We start from the raw sequence: 16,923 nt of genomic DNA on the forward strand, positions 1-16,923 counted from the left end.
CGAGTTACTGAATATTCAGGCCGAGGGCTCCCACCAGGCAGTTGAGTGAAGCTGTTCAACAAGCTAATTCAACTCTTTCAAGCCTTTATTAGCTGCTAATACTTTCCACGTTTGGAGCCTCACTTTTCATCTTAAATCGTTACCCCAATTATGTGGTTGTGAAATCACCCCTTGTCTGCCTTTTGTGATACTGTGAAGCTCACGTGCACTTGGTTGTGATTTCTTTTTTCTAATACAAATAGATTACTGCAGACTAAATTGAATTGAAATTGAATGAAGTTATTAAATAGAGTTTAATTTGAATGCAGTTTCACCAAGGGATGGATATTGTTTTCAAATGGTCTATATTGTTACTGATACGATGCATTGGTTTTGGGAATATGAACATATATAAGCCCCTTTTTCCGTTTTACAAAACATGCCAAACTGCTCAATGCATCAGTGTTAAAAAAGACTTTTGTTCAGAAAAGTTTCCTGATTTAGAGCAAGAAATAACTGATTAAAGTAGAAGTAAACAAGACTAAGAATCAATCAATACTTAAAGGTTAACTTTGGTATTTTACAACTGGGCCCTATTTTCCCATGTTTTTGTGTCTGAGTGACCAACGGGGACAACGATCTTTAAAATTGGTCCAGTATTGAGGGATAACGCTGCAGACGGCAGCTGCAAAACGAGCGTCAATGTGACGTTACGTCCATTAAAAGTAGTTGTTTTGGCCACTGACAGGCTCAGATTGTTATTACAAGTGTCTGACAACATTATGGAAAGGACCCTACAGAGAAATAAAACCTTTTTCTTGTCTTTCACTTGATCGGTTCTGTTTTTTATCGTGTCCAAGTCCCGCTCAAGGAGAAGTCTCGTTGTGAAATCTGAATGGCCGTCTACTCTGGCTCAAATAAATACGGGCGGCAATCGAATTCAAACACCTCATCCACATTGTCGAAATCATCTAAATATTCAGCCATGATATTGAAAATCTAAAAAAAACTCTGCCTGGCTGGCACTCATTCCACTATTCCACTGTTTTCTTCTGGCAACACGAACAAGACTTCTCCTTGAGCGAGACTCTTTGAATAATGTCAGACACTTATAAGAACAATCAGAGCCTGTCATGTCAAAAACAAGCACTTTTAGTGGATGTAAATGACGGTGCCAGCTTGCCCCAAAGCACCATATTGCATCCAGTGAGCAGCTGCCGTGTACAGCGCTCGCCCTCAATACTGGACCAATTTCAGAAATTGTTGTCCACGTTGTAAAATATCAAAGTTACCCTTTAATTTATCTTTCCAAGGACAATGGTTAGTATTTAAATTTATTCTGGCAAGCAGTATTTTGTATTGTTTTAAGCCTGCAGATGAATTACAGACAAGCACTATGTCATTAGCGCTTTCGTTTATTTTCAGAGGAGGGACCTAATAAAGTTTGCATGAGTTCTGAACGGTTGCATAGCGTGCTATGGCCCTGTAGTCTCTCACCACGTGCAACCGCAGCTTGATCAAAGACTTTAATAGACGAGATCTGTTTCTATTTCTTCTTGTCTCCTTCTCTCTGTCTCTCTCTGTCTCATTTTCTCCCCCATCTTTCATTTCCCTGTCTTTATTACTGAATCAAAACTTATCAGAGGTTTATACCAGATGGATGTTGATGCTCCCTCTTTGATCTCTCGGAGCCGTCATTTTATATCAGTGTCTGGGAGATGGCTCCTAGTATCTCCGTGTTAAACACTGCATAGAATTTCAAAATAAAGCTGCTTGTAATAGGCTACTCATTAATGCCAGGATGTTAGGGGAAACAACTGGTTTACAATAAAATCACGAGCGGAGCAAGCATTTACGGAAGGGGGGAAGATCTTCACAACAAAAACATGTGGTGTTTATCGTTATACTGGTAAATAACTTGAGATAAAAATATCAACTTTATGGGGAACAGATTACTAATAAGATATCCTGTTTACGATATAACGATAACATCAGTCGTGGTGGACTTGGTGTGGGTGGTTAAGGGCTTTAACGTCATATCAAGGAACTTCCGTTTACACCTATTTTTCTTCTGTATATAATAATTTTTTCACTGTCATCCAGCAGGACTTATGGTCATCACCATGCAGGCTATCAACCAAAGCTTCTCTATGGTTTGTAATGTTACATCCTGCAGTCCTGCCACTGCCACAAACTGATGTCATGACATGCCCTGAACACCTCACAAACTTAATTACCTCCAATTTTCAGTCAGACTCAGGTCAAGAAAGGCCAAGTTGTAACTTGTATCTTTAGTTTTCCTTCTATTATTTAGAGAACTAACATGTGTAGAACGCTCCAGGGTTAAAGCAACGCAGACACAATGCACACATGCAGATTATTGAGCACATGGGCAAGGCACTAAGCAGTTATGTGCTCTGCATTGCATCTCGCTATAAAGGTTGGCCTCCATACAATCAGAGTTGATTAAGCACAGAAACAGCAATCTAATTATGCATGTCAGAGAGTTAAATGTTTTTGATCCCTGAAGAATTGTGTACAAAACAGTCTGGAATAGATTTCCATCCAACTGTGTCTCAAAAGTATTGCAGACGTTTTTCGGCTGTGCGTGGATATTTGTCAGTGAGTAGGAGCATATGTTCACATTTTTGCGTTGGAAAAATGCTGTTTGTATAGAGGAAAAGCACATTTTGCTCAAAAACAAGGAAGTAAAGGTTTGCGACACACTCGTCATGCTTCCTTTTGTTATTTATTTAACGTCACACGTATGCAGTTTTCCCGAAATACTCGCCCCTGATGAGTCATTCCTGAAAGTATCCCTCTGAAATGATAACTCCCAGACTGGTTTGTTGAATTCCGATTTGCCAAGATTTTTAACAAAAGCATAAAACACGGAAAAAATGACACAGATGTTGATCGCAGAAGTTGGCAGCGTCACTTCTCTCACAAACAGAAATGTTTTTGAGACTACCAGTGAGGCAAACAAATGAGTTTCTGTCAGGAACGGGAACATTTTTTTTACCCTGCTGTGCTTACTGTATATCAACTTGGAAGCTTTTCTTACAGAGGAAGCTGGATTCACCACAATTTACAGGGCCTATAAATATTGTCATCATTGCCCAGAAGAGGGATTAAACGGAGCAGTTTCACCCACTTTAATGCTCAGTAAAGTTTGTGAATCATCAGTCTTGTAGGACACATACTAACCTCATAGCACAGCCTGTGAATGTGTAATAAAAAATAAGCCTGACTTTATCTTGGAATCACTTAGTTCATTTACAAGAGTTTTCTGGGATTTGTGTTAGTCGTATACATATAAAAACAGTCATTTAAATGTGTGGGGAACAAATAGGATTTAATTCACTCTCTCAGTGACTATATCTGTTGACTCTTGTGTTTTTAAATATGAAATCTGGATGTTGACTTGGATTATCTCCCCTTTCTCCCTCCAGAGGTTGAGAAGGACCTGGCCAAGCTGGCAGAAGTAGGGAAGATGACCACCCGGAGCGCCAATAACCCGCACAGTAGTCTGCTCCACACCCCTCTGCGCCACAGAACGCTACCCGACACGCTTCCTCTCACCAGCCTGCTCTCTAGACCCCAGTCTCCGGCTGGCAGCCTCTCAGGCAAGCCCTGCGGCGTGGGCCTCCCTCTGCTCAGCCCCAAGCCCACCTCCCTGGTCATGGGTCGGACTCAATCTCCCAGCAACCCTGGGAGCAGGACTCAAACCCCCAGAACGCCCAGCAGGCCCCTGACCCCGAATAGTTTACTGACACGCTCCACCTTTAACCCTGGAGCTCATAAAGAGGTGACCTTCAGGAGGTCGCGGAGCCGCCCTGTGACGCCTACATGTCAGCCCACACGTCCCCGAGCGCTGCTCACCCCTCCTGGGCTAAGCACTACAGACAGCCTTGGTGCCAGCCTACGGGCCTATCTGTCTGAGGTAAGACCCGAAACCTTTATCATCAAAAAACACCTTTGTTGCTCTCTTTTCAGAGGTCATATTAGCAATATTGCATGACAAGGTGTCCTAATATATGAAAATAATCAATGAGGAGGAGGTGAAGTTGAATTGTGGCAGCATTGCCTTCACAAACTCAATTGTTTCCAACACAAGCTTTCTTAATTTTAAAAAATGTGGTTAATTTAGTGAGTAACAGTGCTGTATTTTAACATTTTGAGAGTTACAGTACATGAGATGATTCATACCACTCATGTCTGTCCAGTAAGTACTACTACAGCCAGAAGACGGTTAGTTTAGCTAAGCCTAGTTTGGCATGAAGACCGAAAGCAGAGGGAAACCGCTAGCCTGGCTCTGTCCAAAGGTAACAAAATCAGCCAACCAGCACCGCTATAGCTCACTTCTTTTATGTCGTTTGTTTAATCTGTAGAAAGAAACAAAGTGTTAAAATGATAATTTGTCCCGCTGGTCCTGCTGGTCCTGCTGGTCGCCAGGCAACCTCATGTGACAACAAGACCCCTGTTAATTATCTCGACAAAAACAGTCTAGCACATACAGTAACCTCCCGTAAAACCACTAATTGTCTTTTTTTCACTTTGTTTTTTGTATATATATATATTTTTTTTTTACTTTCGAACAGAGCCCGGCTAGCTGTTTCCCCCTGATTTCAGTCTTTATGCTAAGCTACGCTAACTTTCTCCTGGCTGTATCTTTATATTTAATGGACAGACATGTAGAGTGGTATTGATCTTCTCATTTACCTTTTGGTCAGAAAGTGAATAAGCACATTTCACAAAATGTTGATCTATTCCTTTAATTGACACAGTATCTTCCATGGCTATGGTGTGGCATCAAATTCTACATATTCTATTTTAGCTGTTTCCCACATGTATGATTTATCTAGCAATAAAATAGATCAAGTGCACACACAGTGTGTAAAACATAGAGTACAATAGTCATAAACTTCGGTTCATGGACTTGAAAATCACTCCAACTTTATTGTAATGTTCTCGTATGGTGAGAGTGAATTGTGTGCTGAGTGTCACATAGGCTCAATGCCCAAGTAACGCTGGCTGTAGAACACGAGAGCCTTGACACAGAAAGACTGAGCACACTATCACACATGTGCATACCCTCACAAACACACACTCACACACTTCATGTGGGGTTTAATGGAGAGTCATGGAGGTCCATACAGTAGGATGTCATTTCATTGTGGAAAAATGAGTCTGGCATAAAAGGAGAACTTAAAATGGGATTTCTTTCTTATGTTCCTTTCATGATTTACTCAACAGCGACGCTGTTAAATACAAGACCTTTTTGAAGGCTTTATTAATGGTGAGCAGGAATTCTGCAGTCCCTCAGTATACTCTTTGACAGTCATGCTAGTTGACACCTAGTGAGATTATCCAAAAACACTAGTGCACCCAGTCTGCTTTTATTGGGGCCACCTGGTCCCCTGTAGAAGGACTATAGGAGGTCTGTTTAGAGAGGTAAAGAATGCTGAACCTTTTTAAATACTGGACGTACAGAAAAGATGTAGATGCTTGTGATCTTGTCTTATTTGACGACTTGTGTGTTGTCATTTAAAAGATTGGAGCTCCGTCGTTTTAGCACTGAAAAATAAGAAGACAAAAAAGTATTTTTTAGGAAGCATGGGACAATTTATTTATTAATGCTTTGCCCTGTTTTTGTCAGCTTTTTACATCTTCGGTTGAAAGTTTAATTAGGAATTCTGTGTTTTTTTTACCTGTTCTGACCCTACTTTTCATGGGGTCATTGCCACTTCTCACATAATACCATTGGAGCATTTAGGTGCTTTCACACCTAACCTGGCTCAGTTAAAACAAACCATTTGGGCTGGTGTGAAAACTCATTCTAACTCTGGTGCGAACTAAACATCAAACTCTGGTCCGCCTGAAAAGGTGGGTCTCGGTCCACTTCCAAGCGGACTCTGGTGTGGTTCGTTTTTGGTGTGAAAGCAAACAAACCAACCACAGGATTTTATGATAGCAGATATGCAATTTTAGCATAATTTCAAAAGATAAATTACTAAACTAAAACATCAACATAAACACTGCTGATATTATTGACCTGTATTATAAGGCCATGTATAGGCTATATGCACGTCAGCGTGGTTATTTACCCTGATCAATGGGTCAAAAGCTGTTAAAACTGCTGTGCTTTTGTCCGACTCCATTAAAAAGTGTGTGATCACACAGTAATACGCCTCATGCGCATGTCCGTGCACTCCCCGACATTCGCGCCAGTCGTCTGGGAGTGCACAAAGGAGCTTTTGTTGTCTCTACCATTATTCATCATAACATGCGGTCGATTTGCAGTCTAATAATACTAATGCTTATAAACAAAGAACATAAATATCCACGTCAGAAGCATTAAAGTTCTGCAGAAACTTCTGTCAGTCACCAAAATGTAATTTCCCTACGTGGGTCCTGATGATGCAGGATGACAATCAGTCAGTTACCCGTCAGTCTGTATAACTTCATGTTTACTCCTCTGGTTCATTTGTAAAAAGTCTTCCATCATTTCTGCTCTATTTTTCTATATCAGGATGAGTTTTACCAGCAGTTACAGGCTATACGACAGCCTTGGCATATCCCCAGTGACACAGACAGTGACATCCTGGAGCCTCCTGAACAGGATAAGAGTGAGTGACCTACCTTTCCCTTTCTTCCGTCTGTCTTTTATTTCTATTTTAAACCCTTCATTTGATTGTTTATCATCGCCTCATCCAGTACTCCCTTTACTGGAGAGTTTCTCAAAAGCTCTCAGTGGAATCCGCAGTTCACAAATTTGACAAATTGCCCCTCTAATGTTTTTACCTTCCTCACAGTTTCATTTCATTACTGTAATGTCACTTAGCCACAGTGAGTAGCTAACGCATTAAAGTGGCTATAGGTCTATTAAAAAGTGAAGATTAATGTGCAAGTATCCCTTGTAAAATTTTGAGATGGAGCTGACGCATGAAAATTTCCATATTTCATAGTTGGGTGAAATCCTGAGGGAGTTTCATAGGGGGGAAACATCATGTAAAATTTCCTTTCCTGGCATCATGTAAGAGATATATCTCCATCAAGATCTAGTTGATAGACATGGACAGTTCTTTAAAGTCATAAATCCAGTCATAGTAGTGGTCTGGCTGGGATACAGTGCAGCATATTACTCTGGCTTTGAACATGACAGAATCAGATCAGACCTCCTTGAATGCTCTGGTGCATAAATCACATGGATGTTTTGTGGCAGTATGATCTGATCGTCAGAGGCTTGTAGGTCTCAATTCACTGAGGTCCACTAACAAAATGTCAAATTTATGCTCTCTTAACATTAGTTAACATATGGTGTCACTTCTCTGATCCTCTGAGATGTTTGTATGGGTTTATATTGTACTAAACTGGTCTAAATAAGAATTAACTTATACTTATAACCATACAAATTTCATGTCAAGACTATAATTATTAGATTATAATGAGATCAGGTCTGTAATGTTGATATTTTTGCCTAGGGATGGCGCAGTCCATTTGCATGAAAAGGCGTATGAATGCCACAATAATGCGCAAGGCGTTTAGCGTGCAAGTACGCCTTTCTTGATTTCCGTGTGTCATTTGTACGGCATGTATCCTGTACTGACTGCAATGTAAATGCATCTGCGTATGAATGCTACGGTAAGAGCTAGTGACGTAGTATAAAATGTGAGAAAGACCGCTTATGGCGGGTGGAGAGGAGGATGGGTCCAACAAACACATGACTTTTAACCAGGAGACCGGTGTTTTGAGGCCGGTGTTTTGTTTTGTAAGTTACATTAGTGATGTTTGTCACGTGATGATTGTCACGTGTTCTTTAATGACGTTTGTGATGTGTTTTCCGTAGTTGTGTTACGTTGTTTCCGTATGTATTTGACTTAGTTTACGTACTTATTTTAAGCCCAACCATGAAGTTTTTCCTAAACCTAAGTCAGTGGTTTCTTTGCCTGAACCCAACTGCGGACGTTACCGTGGTTGAGTTGCGTGGCATACAAATGACACGTGAATAGCGGTGTACAAATGCCTTGTGAAAAGGCTAAAATGCGTACTCATGACTTGCGGAATGTCCATGTAATGTGGCCTTCCCGTGAGACAGAGTTGGATGGCAAAAGTGAAAAGCTTGGAAGTGGAAAGACAGTCCTCAGTGCTAAAAAATCATCCTCTGGGGAACACGAATGTGCTCAGTGGCTGTTATGGCAATCTACCCATACTGTAGTAGTAATAAGAATAGAAATTTTGGTCTAGTAAAAGGTCACAAATTCACATTTTATGAAAATCTACCTGATAGATTTTAAGATCTTTCAGACCAGAGTGTTTGTCAAGGAGAAAATTCTGAACCCTATCACCCAAATTTCATGGTAATCTGGCCTGTAGTTACCAAGATATCTTGCTCTGTACCAACACGTTGGATTGACAGATGGATCAACTGCCAAACCAGTGACTGGCATTGCTTTATTTAGATCCATCCCACCACTACTGGGGCAAAAATGGCAGCTCTGAAGTTAATTTTATGAACGAGTCCAAAAATTATATATGCCATTAGTTCAGAAATGTTCTCAAATTAACTCAGCTCTGTTTTCACAGTAAACATAACATCAGCTACTCAAACGGAAAATCAAGTGCACGTGGGACTCAAAAAGACAGCTTTCATTGACGCTATGACACAAGAATTCCAGTCAAACAAAAGATCAAGCAGGCAAATGGTTGTCACATGGAAATATAACCCCTCCGACAAGTTCCTCCAGAGGGTCGTTGTTTTGCCAAAATTTATATCTTGCAAAATAGATGGATACATTTTCCTAATAGCCCCTGGGGGCCTGCTCTAAGGCTTGGCAACGGTGTTGGCATGTTGAGAAAGGATATGAGGCACACATTGAATTAGAGGCGGCTCAGACACAGGGAGAGAGAGACTGACAGGGAAAAACCAAAGAGCCACAAGATGTGACAAAGCACTTTCTGGCGTGAGAGAGGGCCCACAGGACTGTTCGCTGAAATCTGGTTTGTATGTCTTCGTGTGTGTGCATGTGTAAGTGTGTGTACTAAACGTGTGACTGATTGCATTAGTCAAGGTAAGAGATTAAATGTGTTTTCAGAGAGCGTTTTTGCCCTCCTAATCTGATTTTTCAGTCTTTTCAGGGGTCATTTGACCTATGAAATAATACAGTTGAATTACATAATGGCAACTGAACACTCTGTTTGTACCACTAAGATTTTTTTGTTTTTTTTTAACAAAAATCTACAAACAGAGGAACAGAATAACAATCAGATAAATCTTCTACTTCAAGGCTAAGTTTTCCAAATTACTCAAAATCAAATCAAAATTGCTTTCTTCTGACAAGAAGATGAAAAAATGTCAAGAGTGAGAACATGTTTGTCCATTTAGTGGTTCGCTCTGAGTGTTTGAGTCTGTCCACGTACCTGTACTGAATGCGCATGTGTGTCTATGAATATGGGACTCGCTTCATTAGCGCAGTGACACCCTCTTCCCAGTATCACAGCAGATGTGTGTGAGCTGGCGCCAAGTGTATGGCGAGAGCTAAATAAAGGGGGGGAAAAGAATCCATAGCTATTTCCTGTTATTCTATAAACTTCCACAATGGGACAACCACACATACCGCAATGGAGATGAAAGAAGTCTGTCCTCATTCCCCACTCTGAACCCCATTGTCCTTTATGGATGTGGATCAGCACATTAGACATGGACTGTACAGTGAAAGTAAATCTGTAGGTTACATTATACACCTGTCAAGATTGCTTATAGGATTCAGTATTTACAGTAAAGATAGTTTGTGTCATTAATCTACTGACAATCACAATCAATTATTGCAGAAGCATAAGTGATGTTGAAACAGGCAGACATGTCGACCATTTGAGCATATACACCAGCCATAGTGCTTACAAAAACTCTGAAAAAAATGTAAAGCAATGGATTAGCCTCAGTTATGACAAAGTATGTGCAACATAGAGCATTAACTGTGATGCTTATTCACTCTCTTGCTGATAGTTATATGACAAGACTGACACCACTCTCATACAGTCTGTTAAATATGAAGCCGGTTAGCCTAGACTTTTGAGAGAGCCAGACTAGCTGTCATTGTACTAAGCTAAACTAACCGGCCGCTGGATGTAGCTTCAGATACATGTATGTGCAACTGACTTAGTAGATTATTAACTGTTATGCTTATTCACTTTCTTGCTCATGACAGTTCGGCATGCCCCCAGCATCAAGAAACAGACAGGAGCACCGACACCAGAGCAAAGCAATACATTTGTGCTGTGGACGGAGACGGCAGACAAACGTATTTTAGCCACCTGAAAGAAAGGCTCACCTCAAAAAATCAATATCCTCGCGCTATATTTAGAATATTTTCAGACGGCGAACTGAACTTAAAGTGAAACGTATCAGTACTGTTTGTCATCTGAGCCTGCTGGCTTTGGATAGAGCATAGATAAGTTTCACTTTCAGTTCAGTTCCCTGTCGGAAAGGAGAAGGAAAGGGCCGTCTGACGGCAAGATAAAGCGGTGAAAATATTCTAAATATAGCGTACACTTAAACAGATATCCATTTTTTTTATTTAGGTGAGCCTTTCTTTTAGGTGGCTAAAATACACTTTTTTGCCATCCAAAGCACTGTATTGCTTTGCTCCGGTGTCGGTACTCCTGTCTGTTGGGGGCACGCCAACTGTCATCAACTGTAAGTAATACACTGACTATGGATAAGAACCTCATACAACCCCACTTCAAAACACCCAAACTATCCCTTTAAATATGAAGCTACAGCCGGTTAGCCTAGACTTTTGAAAGAGCCAGGCTAGTTGTCATTGTACTAAGCTGAGCTAACCGACTGCTGGATGTAGCTTCAGATACAGTATGAGGGTTGTATCGCTTTTGTCATAAAACTTTTAGCACGACAGTGAATAAGCATATTTCCCCAAATATGGAACTATTCTTTAAGAGTCATCATGCTGACACATTGACACATGTTCTGTCTTTATTTTTCCACAGGTGGTGCCCGAGATGCCAATAAGAGATCTGTGTTTTCAGGTGAGAATTTGAACAGTTAGAGGCGTCAGAGCCTGAAACCCAGAGAGACAGACACGCCTCAGAATGTGCTGTCTCATTTCGTGTCACCAGAAACCAATTTTGCTATTGTAAGCGGCTGCCTCAAGTTTAGAGAGCCTGAATGTCTGTCAATGACCTCATTTGTTAGAGCCACAACATAACTACCAATGGGTGACTTACTGTCGAAGCCTCCACCTTCATTTATGATCCGTTCAATTACCGTCACAGGCTAAATGGAGGGCACAGTGGCTCTGAAATGCGATTGGTGGAGGGCGGCCATGTGTGGAGACGAGAACGCCGTTGCCCAGTTCCATTAAGTCACTCGGGTTCTGAGTTTACACGCAGCAGACAGCGTCAACTCTCAGCCTCAACATTTGGGAGAAGGAGAAAGTCTGTCTGGTTTGAGGTTGTCTGCGGTTCTCCTTCTTGTGGCTCTGGAGGTGCCCACAGTTCCCAGTGCCAGTGTGCCAGTCTGGAGGGAGATCTGAGAGCATGCTGCTGCTGCTGCTTGGCTATCAGAGAGGCCAGAATATCGCCACGGCAACGAAACTCAAAGCTCGCTGCTTAAGTCACCCCAATCACCGCTCTCCCAGAACTTATTGTGAAATATAGTCGTTGGAACCTACTCTGGGCAGCACCAGGCCTCATTTTCCACCTCATGTTTGTCTATGACATGCTCAAATATTAAATGTTTCATAGCAATTGCAGCAGTTATTATTCTTATTAGCGGTCAAATGTGTCTGATTTTAGTTTCTAGGAGACTGATGTTTTGTTTTTTCATTTGTTTCACAGGCCTATAGTGACGGAAGACCAGAGATCCAATCAAACTATTATGCAAACCACTGGACATTTTGAATATGTGTACAGAGACAATTATTTTTATAATTCATATGAATGGAGAGAAAAAAAAAGATTGTATACTTTTTACACAGATATTTCATAGACATTGTACTGTAACTGTATGATAAAAATGTCAAAAATATTACTTCAGAGTATGGAATATAACATTTATTTTTGTTTGCTCTATAGCATGCTATTGCACTTCCATGTGGAGTCCAGAAACGGATGCATTTTGTTGTCTTTTTCTAGTGCATATTCACGTTATGAGCGGGGCAGCACACCCATGTTAAGAAAGCGTTTATTGATATGCACTGTTAAAAGATGTAGTGTTTTTCCAATTGCAAGTTGTGGAGGGAATACAAGGAATGCTGTTATATTAATTAAAATGATTTGGTGCACATGTCCCCCGTTCTTTTGACCCTAATGTCATGTGCTTCATTTTGTATTCGTATGAATTTTAACACGCAAATGCAAATAGTCATCCCGTCTCATTAAAAAAACACACTGAAGTCATTATTTAAATGAGTAAAGCTGTCATAACACACGCTCTGTTTAATCCAGTCTCTCCCAGATACATGATCCATGTAACTTTGTGTCTCTAACACGTACTGTGGTGCTGACAGAGACGCAGAAAGCTGCTCTAACCGTGACTACATCGCTCTTGTGTGTTTGCCTGGGCATGTGTTGGTTAAACTGTGGTTGTCTGAGTGTTACACAGGCGACGTCGGCTCCAGAGACAAACACACATTTGGACACACCCTCCAGCCTGACACAGTCTGATCCCTTCGTTCGAACCCTGCTGAGTTTTGCGGTATAGTATACCCAACTTTTCAGACTGTCTCTCGGGATGTGGTCAACAAACTACTTAACTCTCTCGCTCCCATTTCTCTGAGGGTGATTCCTGTAAAAGGATGTGTGAGAAGACTAATCACTTGAAACCCCATCCTGTGAAACATGGCATGCGGATGAATGTCCCGTGTATTCCAGCACATCATGTGCTCATTGGAAAGGGATGTGGTTTCAAAAGATCTGGGGAAGAATTTGAGGACATGGCATAATCGAGTCACAGCGGTGACTTGATACAATCTTTATATTTCCTGTCAGAAAAGGCAAATGTATTGCACTGCATATTACAATTTTCACATTTCATATCCCATTTCTGTTGGAGTTGGGGAGTGTGATTGCCATCTGTTCTCGTTCCACAGATCACCAGCGCACTGACTCTACGTTTATACTATCAATATTTTCCCTGAGTTCATATGTCTCCTCCAGTCTTTCATTTATGTCCGCAAAATATCAAGGCATGAAGGAGTTCTGGAAGAAGTTGAAGATGAAGACTTAAAATGACTACCACAGATGTCACACAAAGACAGCGCTCTGATACTTTTCCCCCTCAGTGTATATCTTTCAATGTCTCGGTATGTCACAACTTATAAAGATGAAATGGTGGGACCACTACTTCTCGCCACAACTTGCATCAAATATCAGATTATAGCCATATGACTTCTTATTGATGAGTCCAAAGATGATTAATTTAATGCTTCTCATACATAATTATCTGTATCAGTCACATATGTCATGTGTAGAATCGAGATATCAAGTTTTATAACATCAATACTCCAATATCATCTTAAAGTATGTTTACTGTGTAGGATTTATACACCAGGCCCATTCAAAGCAACTGCAAGGGCCACCCAGGAACAGCGGCAGACGTCACTGTACTTACAGGGAGATCCGGACCACCATCAAAGGTCAGCAGACTGACCCAGGTCTTAATTTACAACTGAACAGACTGGGGTTAACTTCTTCAAATTTGTCAACATGAAAGTTGAAGTGTTGCTCTGTGCTGTTATTTGAAGCCACGGTAGAAGTTTCGATCCACTGAAGGAGCTCACTTTGTTTTACAAAATGTGTAGTAGGCCTACTAAACAATCATAGATGTAGTTAAAGCCAAAATAAACAGTATAAGTCTGAGGTGTCACTGTTGACAGAGCGGATGCTGACACTTGAGCTGTTCTGCACCACTGGAACGGTGGGTGTACTATTACTCCGGTCTTCAGCATGTATTTTGTTAACCTCATATAATTTGGGGAGTTGATGATTAATAAGAAACATCACACACTGCCTGTTGATTTCAGTCCTACAGTATACACAGTATAATGCTTACAATATCATGACTGCAAACTAATGGTGGGTGACATTACACTTAGGAGGATTTGCAGCCATTGCCTATTAAAGCTTCATGAGATATGTTGTTGATTGCTAATAAATAATAATTTATAATTTCTCAATCACTTCGTGGTCATATTGAGCCACAATGTGTGTATTAGAACAATTTATTAAAAATGTGACTAAAGAACAAATGGCTAAAATTGTGAATATTCAAATAGTATTTCTGAATATCTGGGCATGGTTAGTTTTACAGCTGTTTATTTTACAATGTGTTGCATAAAGTCTTTCTGGTTCCCAGGTGCTGGACTCACATGACCTGCAATTTTGATTTTACAGCACAGCACTGTTTTGAGAGCTCATCTGTAGCAAAGTGGGCAGAATTTGGGGATTTATGTAGGTTACAGTCTTGCACTTTTGAATTTTTAAATAATAAACTTGTATTTTTTATTTCATCTTGTGTTTTTTTTAGTCTCTTGTTGTGTTTGCACTTATAACTGGATCAATTTCATATCCCATCAAAGCATTAAAAGTGCTCCAACAAAGTCATGTTGTATTATGATTGAAACTAACAGAACCTGGATGATATAACTTCTTTTCACCCTCATTTTGGTTCAATGTTCATGTGTGCATTATTTTTTTACATCTTGACTTCTTTTGTTTATTGAATGTAAAAACACTTCTTGCACAATCCCTTTACCGAATGTTTCTTCACATTTTTATTCTTTTTTTAAGTCATCAATGAATTCCCAGGCTTCTTGTCTCCTCTTTTTGCTCTTTGAAGTTGTTTATACATTACTAATGTTATTGTTTGTATTTGACTTATCAATAAAGTTGGGGGAAAAAAAGATTTCAGCCAAAGAGTGTAGAAGAAAAGAGACGAAACTCCGGTGTTTTTTGACAACCACAGCTGCCGCCATTTTGGACTGAAAACGCCTATCATATTTATGTTATTTTATTATTCAACACCGGCCATTTAGGTAGAATATGTCAATAGAATATAAAACATGTTGTTCTACTTCGTACTGCATTTTTAGGGCGGACGTTTTTACTGGCGTCCAGTAGTCGCTTTCAGTCCAAATTGGCGGGGGGCTGGGCGCTGCTGTTGCAATGGAACGGACAATTGAGTTTCACTTTTAGGCAATATACGTTGTTTTGGCTGGGCTGACGCACAGCTGATGCTAATTAAATAGCTGTCACTTCCGGCTGCCATCTTCATTTGCAGTAACTGGTAAATATGTTTGTCGTGCCGCATACTTGATATATTTAGTTCCTCTCTTTGAGAAGTTTATGGTAATGTCCACATAACAGTGGTGAGAGTTTGTCTTGTAGTTGTATTTGAGGCTAAACACGTAACTAGCTCTGTAACTTCGATGCTATTAGCTGAAAAGCCTCAAATTAAGGTTGATTGTACGGCCACGTTCAAGATCCACGTTGAAGGACAGTTTGGAGGTAAGCTAGGCGACAATATGTACTGTTGTTTGTTTGCTGTTTTAAATGTGCATGTGTTCTTTCATCAAGAGACATTTAACCTTCACTGGTGTTGTGTACTGTTTGAAAAGCTTGGGTCTGGCTTGTTTATAGTCTAAGTATATAGTATATAAGTCTCATGCAGTGAAGGCCAAAGTGCAAATGTACTACGGAGTATTAGGGCCACATTGAGGGAAAAAACATCTGAGTTTTCCAGAATAAAGTCATAATATTAAGAGAAAAAAGTCGTAATATTACGAGAATAAAGTCATAACTTTACAAGAAAAAAAGTCGTAATATTACGAGAATAAAGTCATAAGTTTACGAGAAAAAAAGTCGTAATATTACGAGAATAAAGTCATAAGTTTACGAGAAAAAAAAGAGAATAACACATAAAATTACTACTTTATAATATTACGACTTTTTTCTCGTAAACTTCTTACTTTATTCTCATAATATTACGACTTTTTTCTCATAAACCTATGACTTTATTCAGGTAATATTATGACTTTATTCTCGTAATATTACGACTTCTTTCTCCTAATATTATGACTTTATTCATATTATTGTGACTTTATTCTCAAAATCTCAGATTTATTTTTTTTCCTCAATGTGGCCCTAATACTCCGTCATACTGTCATACTGTCATACCATAGACCTACAACAATGATAAATAAAAATGAAAATGTAAACAAAAAACAGTTATTCATTTCCAGTAATTTTTATAAAAATCCACAGGGAGCCATGTGGCTCCGGAGCCGCAGGTTGCATACCCCTGGGTTAGGCGTTAACCTCAAACGGTTCTTTGGCAGCGATTCTCGCGATAGTTAACCTTTTAGACACGACCCTGTATCCCGTAGCGTTTAATTAGCTGGCATAGATTTTGTAGCTGAATGATAGGTTCAGTTTTTGCTGTGATAACATCTCATGAAGCCATCCCACCGACGTTTTGTAAGTGTAAAAGGAAAATCCAGTGTAAATGTGGATTACAAAGACATTTTGAGTTGTTTGCATAGCACGAAAGATTATGTTTTTGAAGTATTAGAAACACATCTTAAATCCATTTAGCATTCAAGTTGGAACTGTTTAACGTCAGGCAGCAGAATGAAAATAATCTTTGACCATCTTTACCAACATTGTAAACATTGTGAACCCGAAGATATCCATCATTGTTGTGTGGATAGTTGAGGCTGTTAGGTTTGGCAGCACTTGTGAAGTGTTAAAGGACATATTGCCTGTATTAAACAAGTGTTATGTTGTTTCTAGCTGAAAAGTTTTCCTAACATTTTCAGCTGTTTGCTGTGGCAGTTTATTGGCCTTCGCTTTTACAACTACACATGATTGTACAGACATCCGCCTTGTTTAACGCTTTTTCCATGAAGATCAAGGTGTCAATCTCAT

At 40.0% G+C, this 16,923-nt stretch overlaps 2 protein-coding genes across 10 annotated transcripts in view; both read left to right on the forward strand.

Annotated features, from left to right (window-relative positions):
• c21h8orf34 (chromosome 21 C8orf34 homolog) overlaps positions 1 to 13,663 on the forward strand; it is a 71,397-nt gene extending 57,734 nt beyond the window's left edge. Inside the window, exons 12-15 of one of the 3 annotated variants that reach the window (XM_037756851.1) lie at positions 3,432 to 3,922; positions 6,512 to 6,608; positions 10,987 to 11,025; positions 11,836 to 13,663. In XM_037756851.1, the coding sequence (XP_037612779.1) occupies positions 3,432 to 3,922; positions 6,512 to 6,608; positions 10,987 to 11,025; positions 11,836 to 11,843 (635 nt within the window). In that variant the 3' untranslated portion in view covers positions 11,844 to 13,663. The remainder of the gene's footprint in view (positions 1 to 3,431; positions 3,923 to 6,511; positions 6,609 to 10,986; positions 11,026 to 11,835) is intronic. The other 2 variants (XM_037756852.1, XM_037756850.1) reach the window with 2 other exon arrangements.
• Positions 13,664 to 15,254: 1,591 nt separating this feature from the next.
• Positions 15,255 to 16,923, forward strand: part of sulf1 (sulfatase 1) — a 96,638-nt gene continuing 94,969 nt past the window's right edge. For 4 of the 7 annotated variants that reach the window (XM_037756922.1, XM_037756921.1, XM_037756923.1 and 1 more), the window contains exon 1: positions 15,257 to 15,504. The gene's annotated coding sequence lies outside the window, so the exon portion shown is untranslated. Of the gene's footprint in view, positions 15,505 to 16,923 lie in introns of all 7 variants that reach the window. The other 3 variants (XM_037756927.1, XM_037756928.1, XM_037756926.1) reach the window with 3 other exon arrangements.

The sequence above is a fragment of the Sebastes umbrosus genome, chromosome 21 (assembly GCF_015220745.1).
Source record: "Sebastes umbrosus isolate fSebUmb1 chromosome 21, fSebUmb1.pri, whole genome shotgun sequence".
Taxonomy (NCBI): Eukaryota; Metazoa; Chordata; class Actinopteri; order Perciformes; family Sebastidae; genus Sebastes; species Sebastes umbrosus.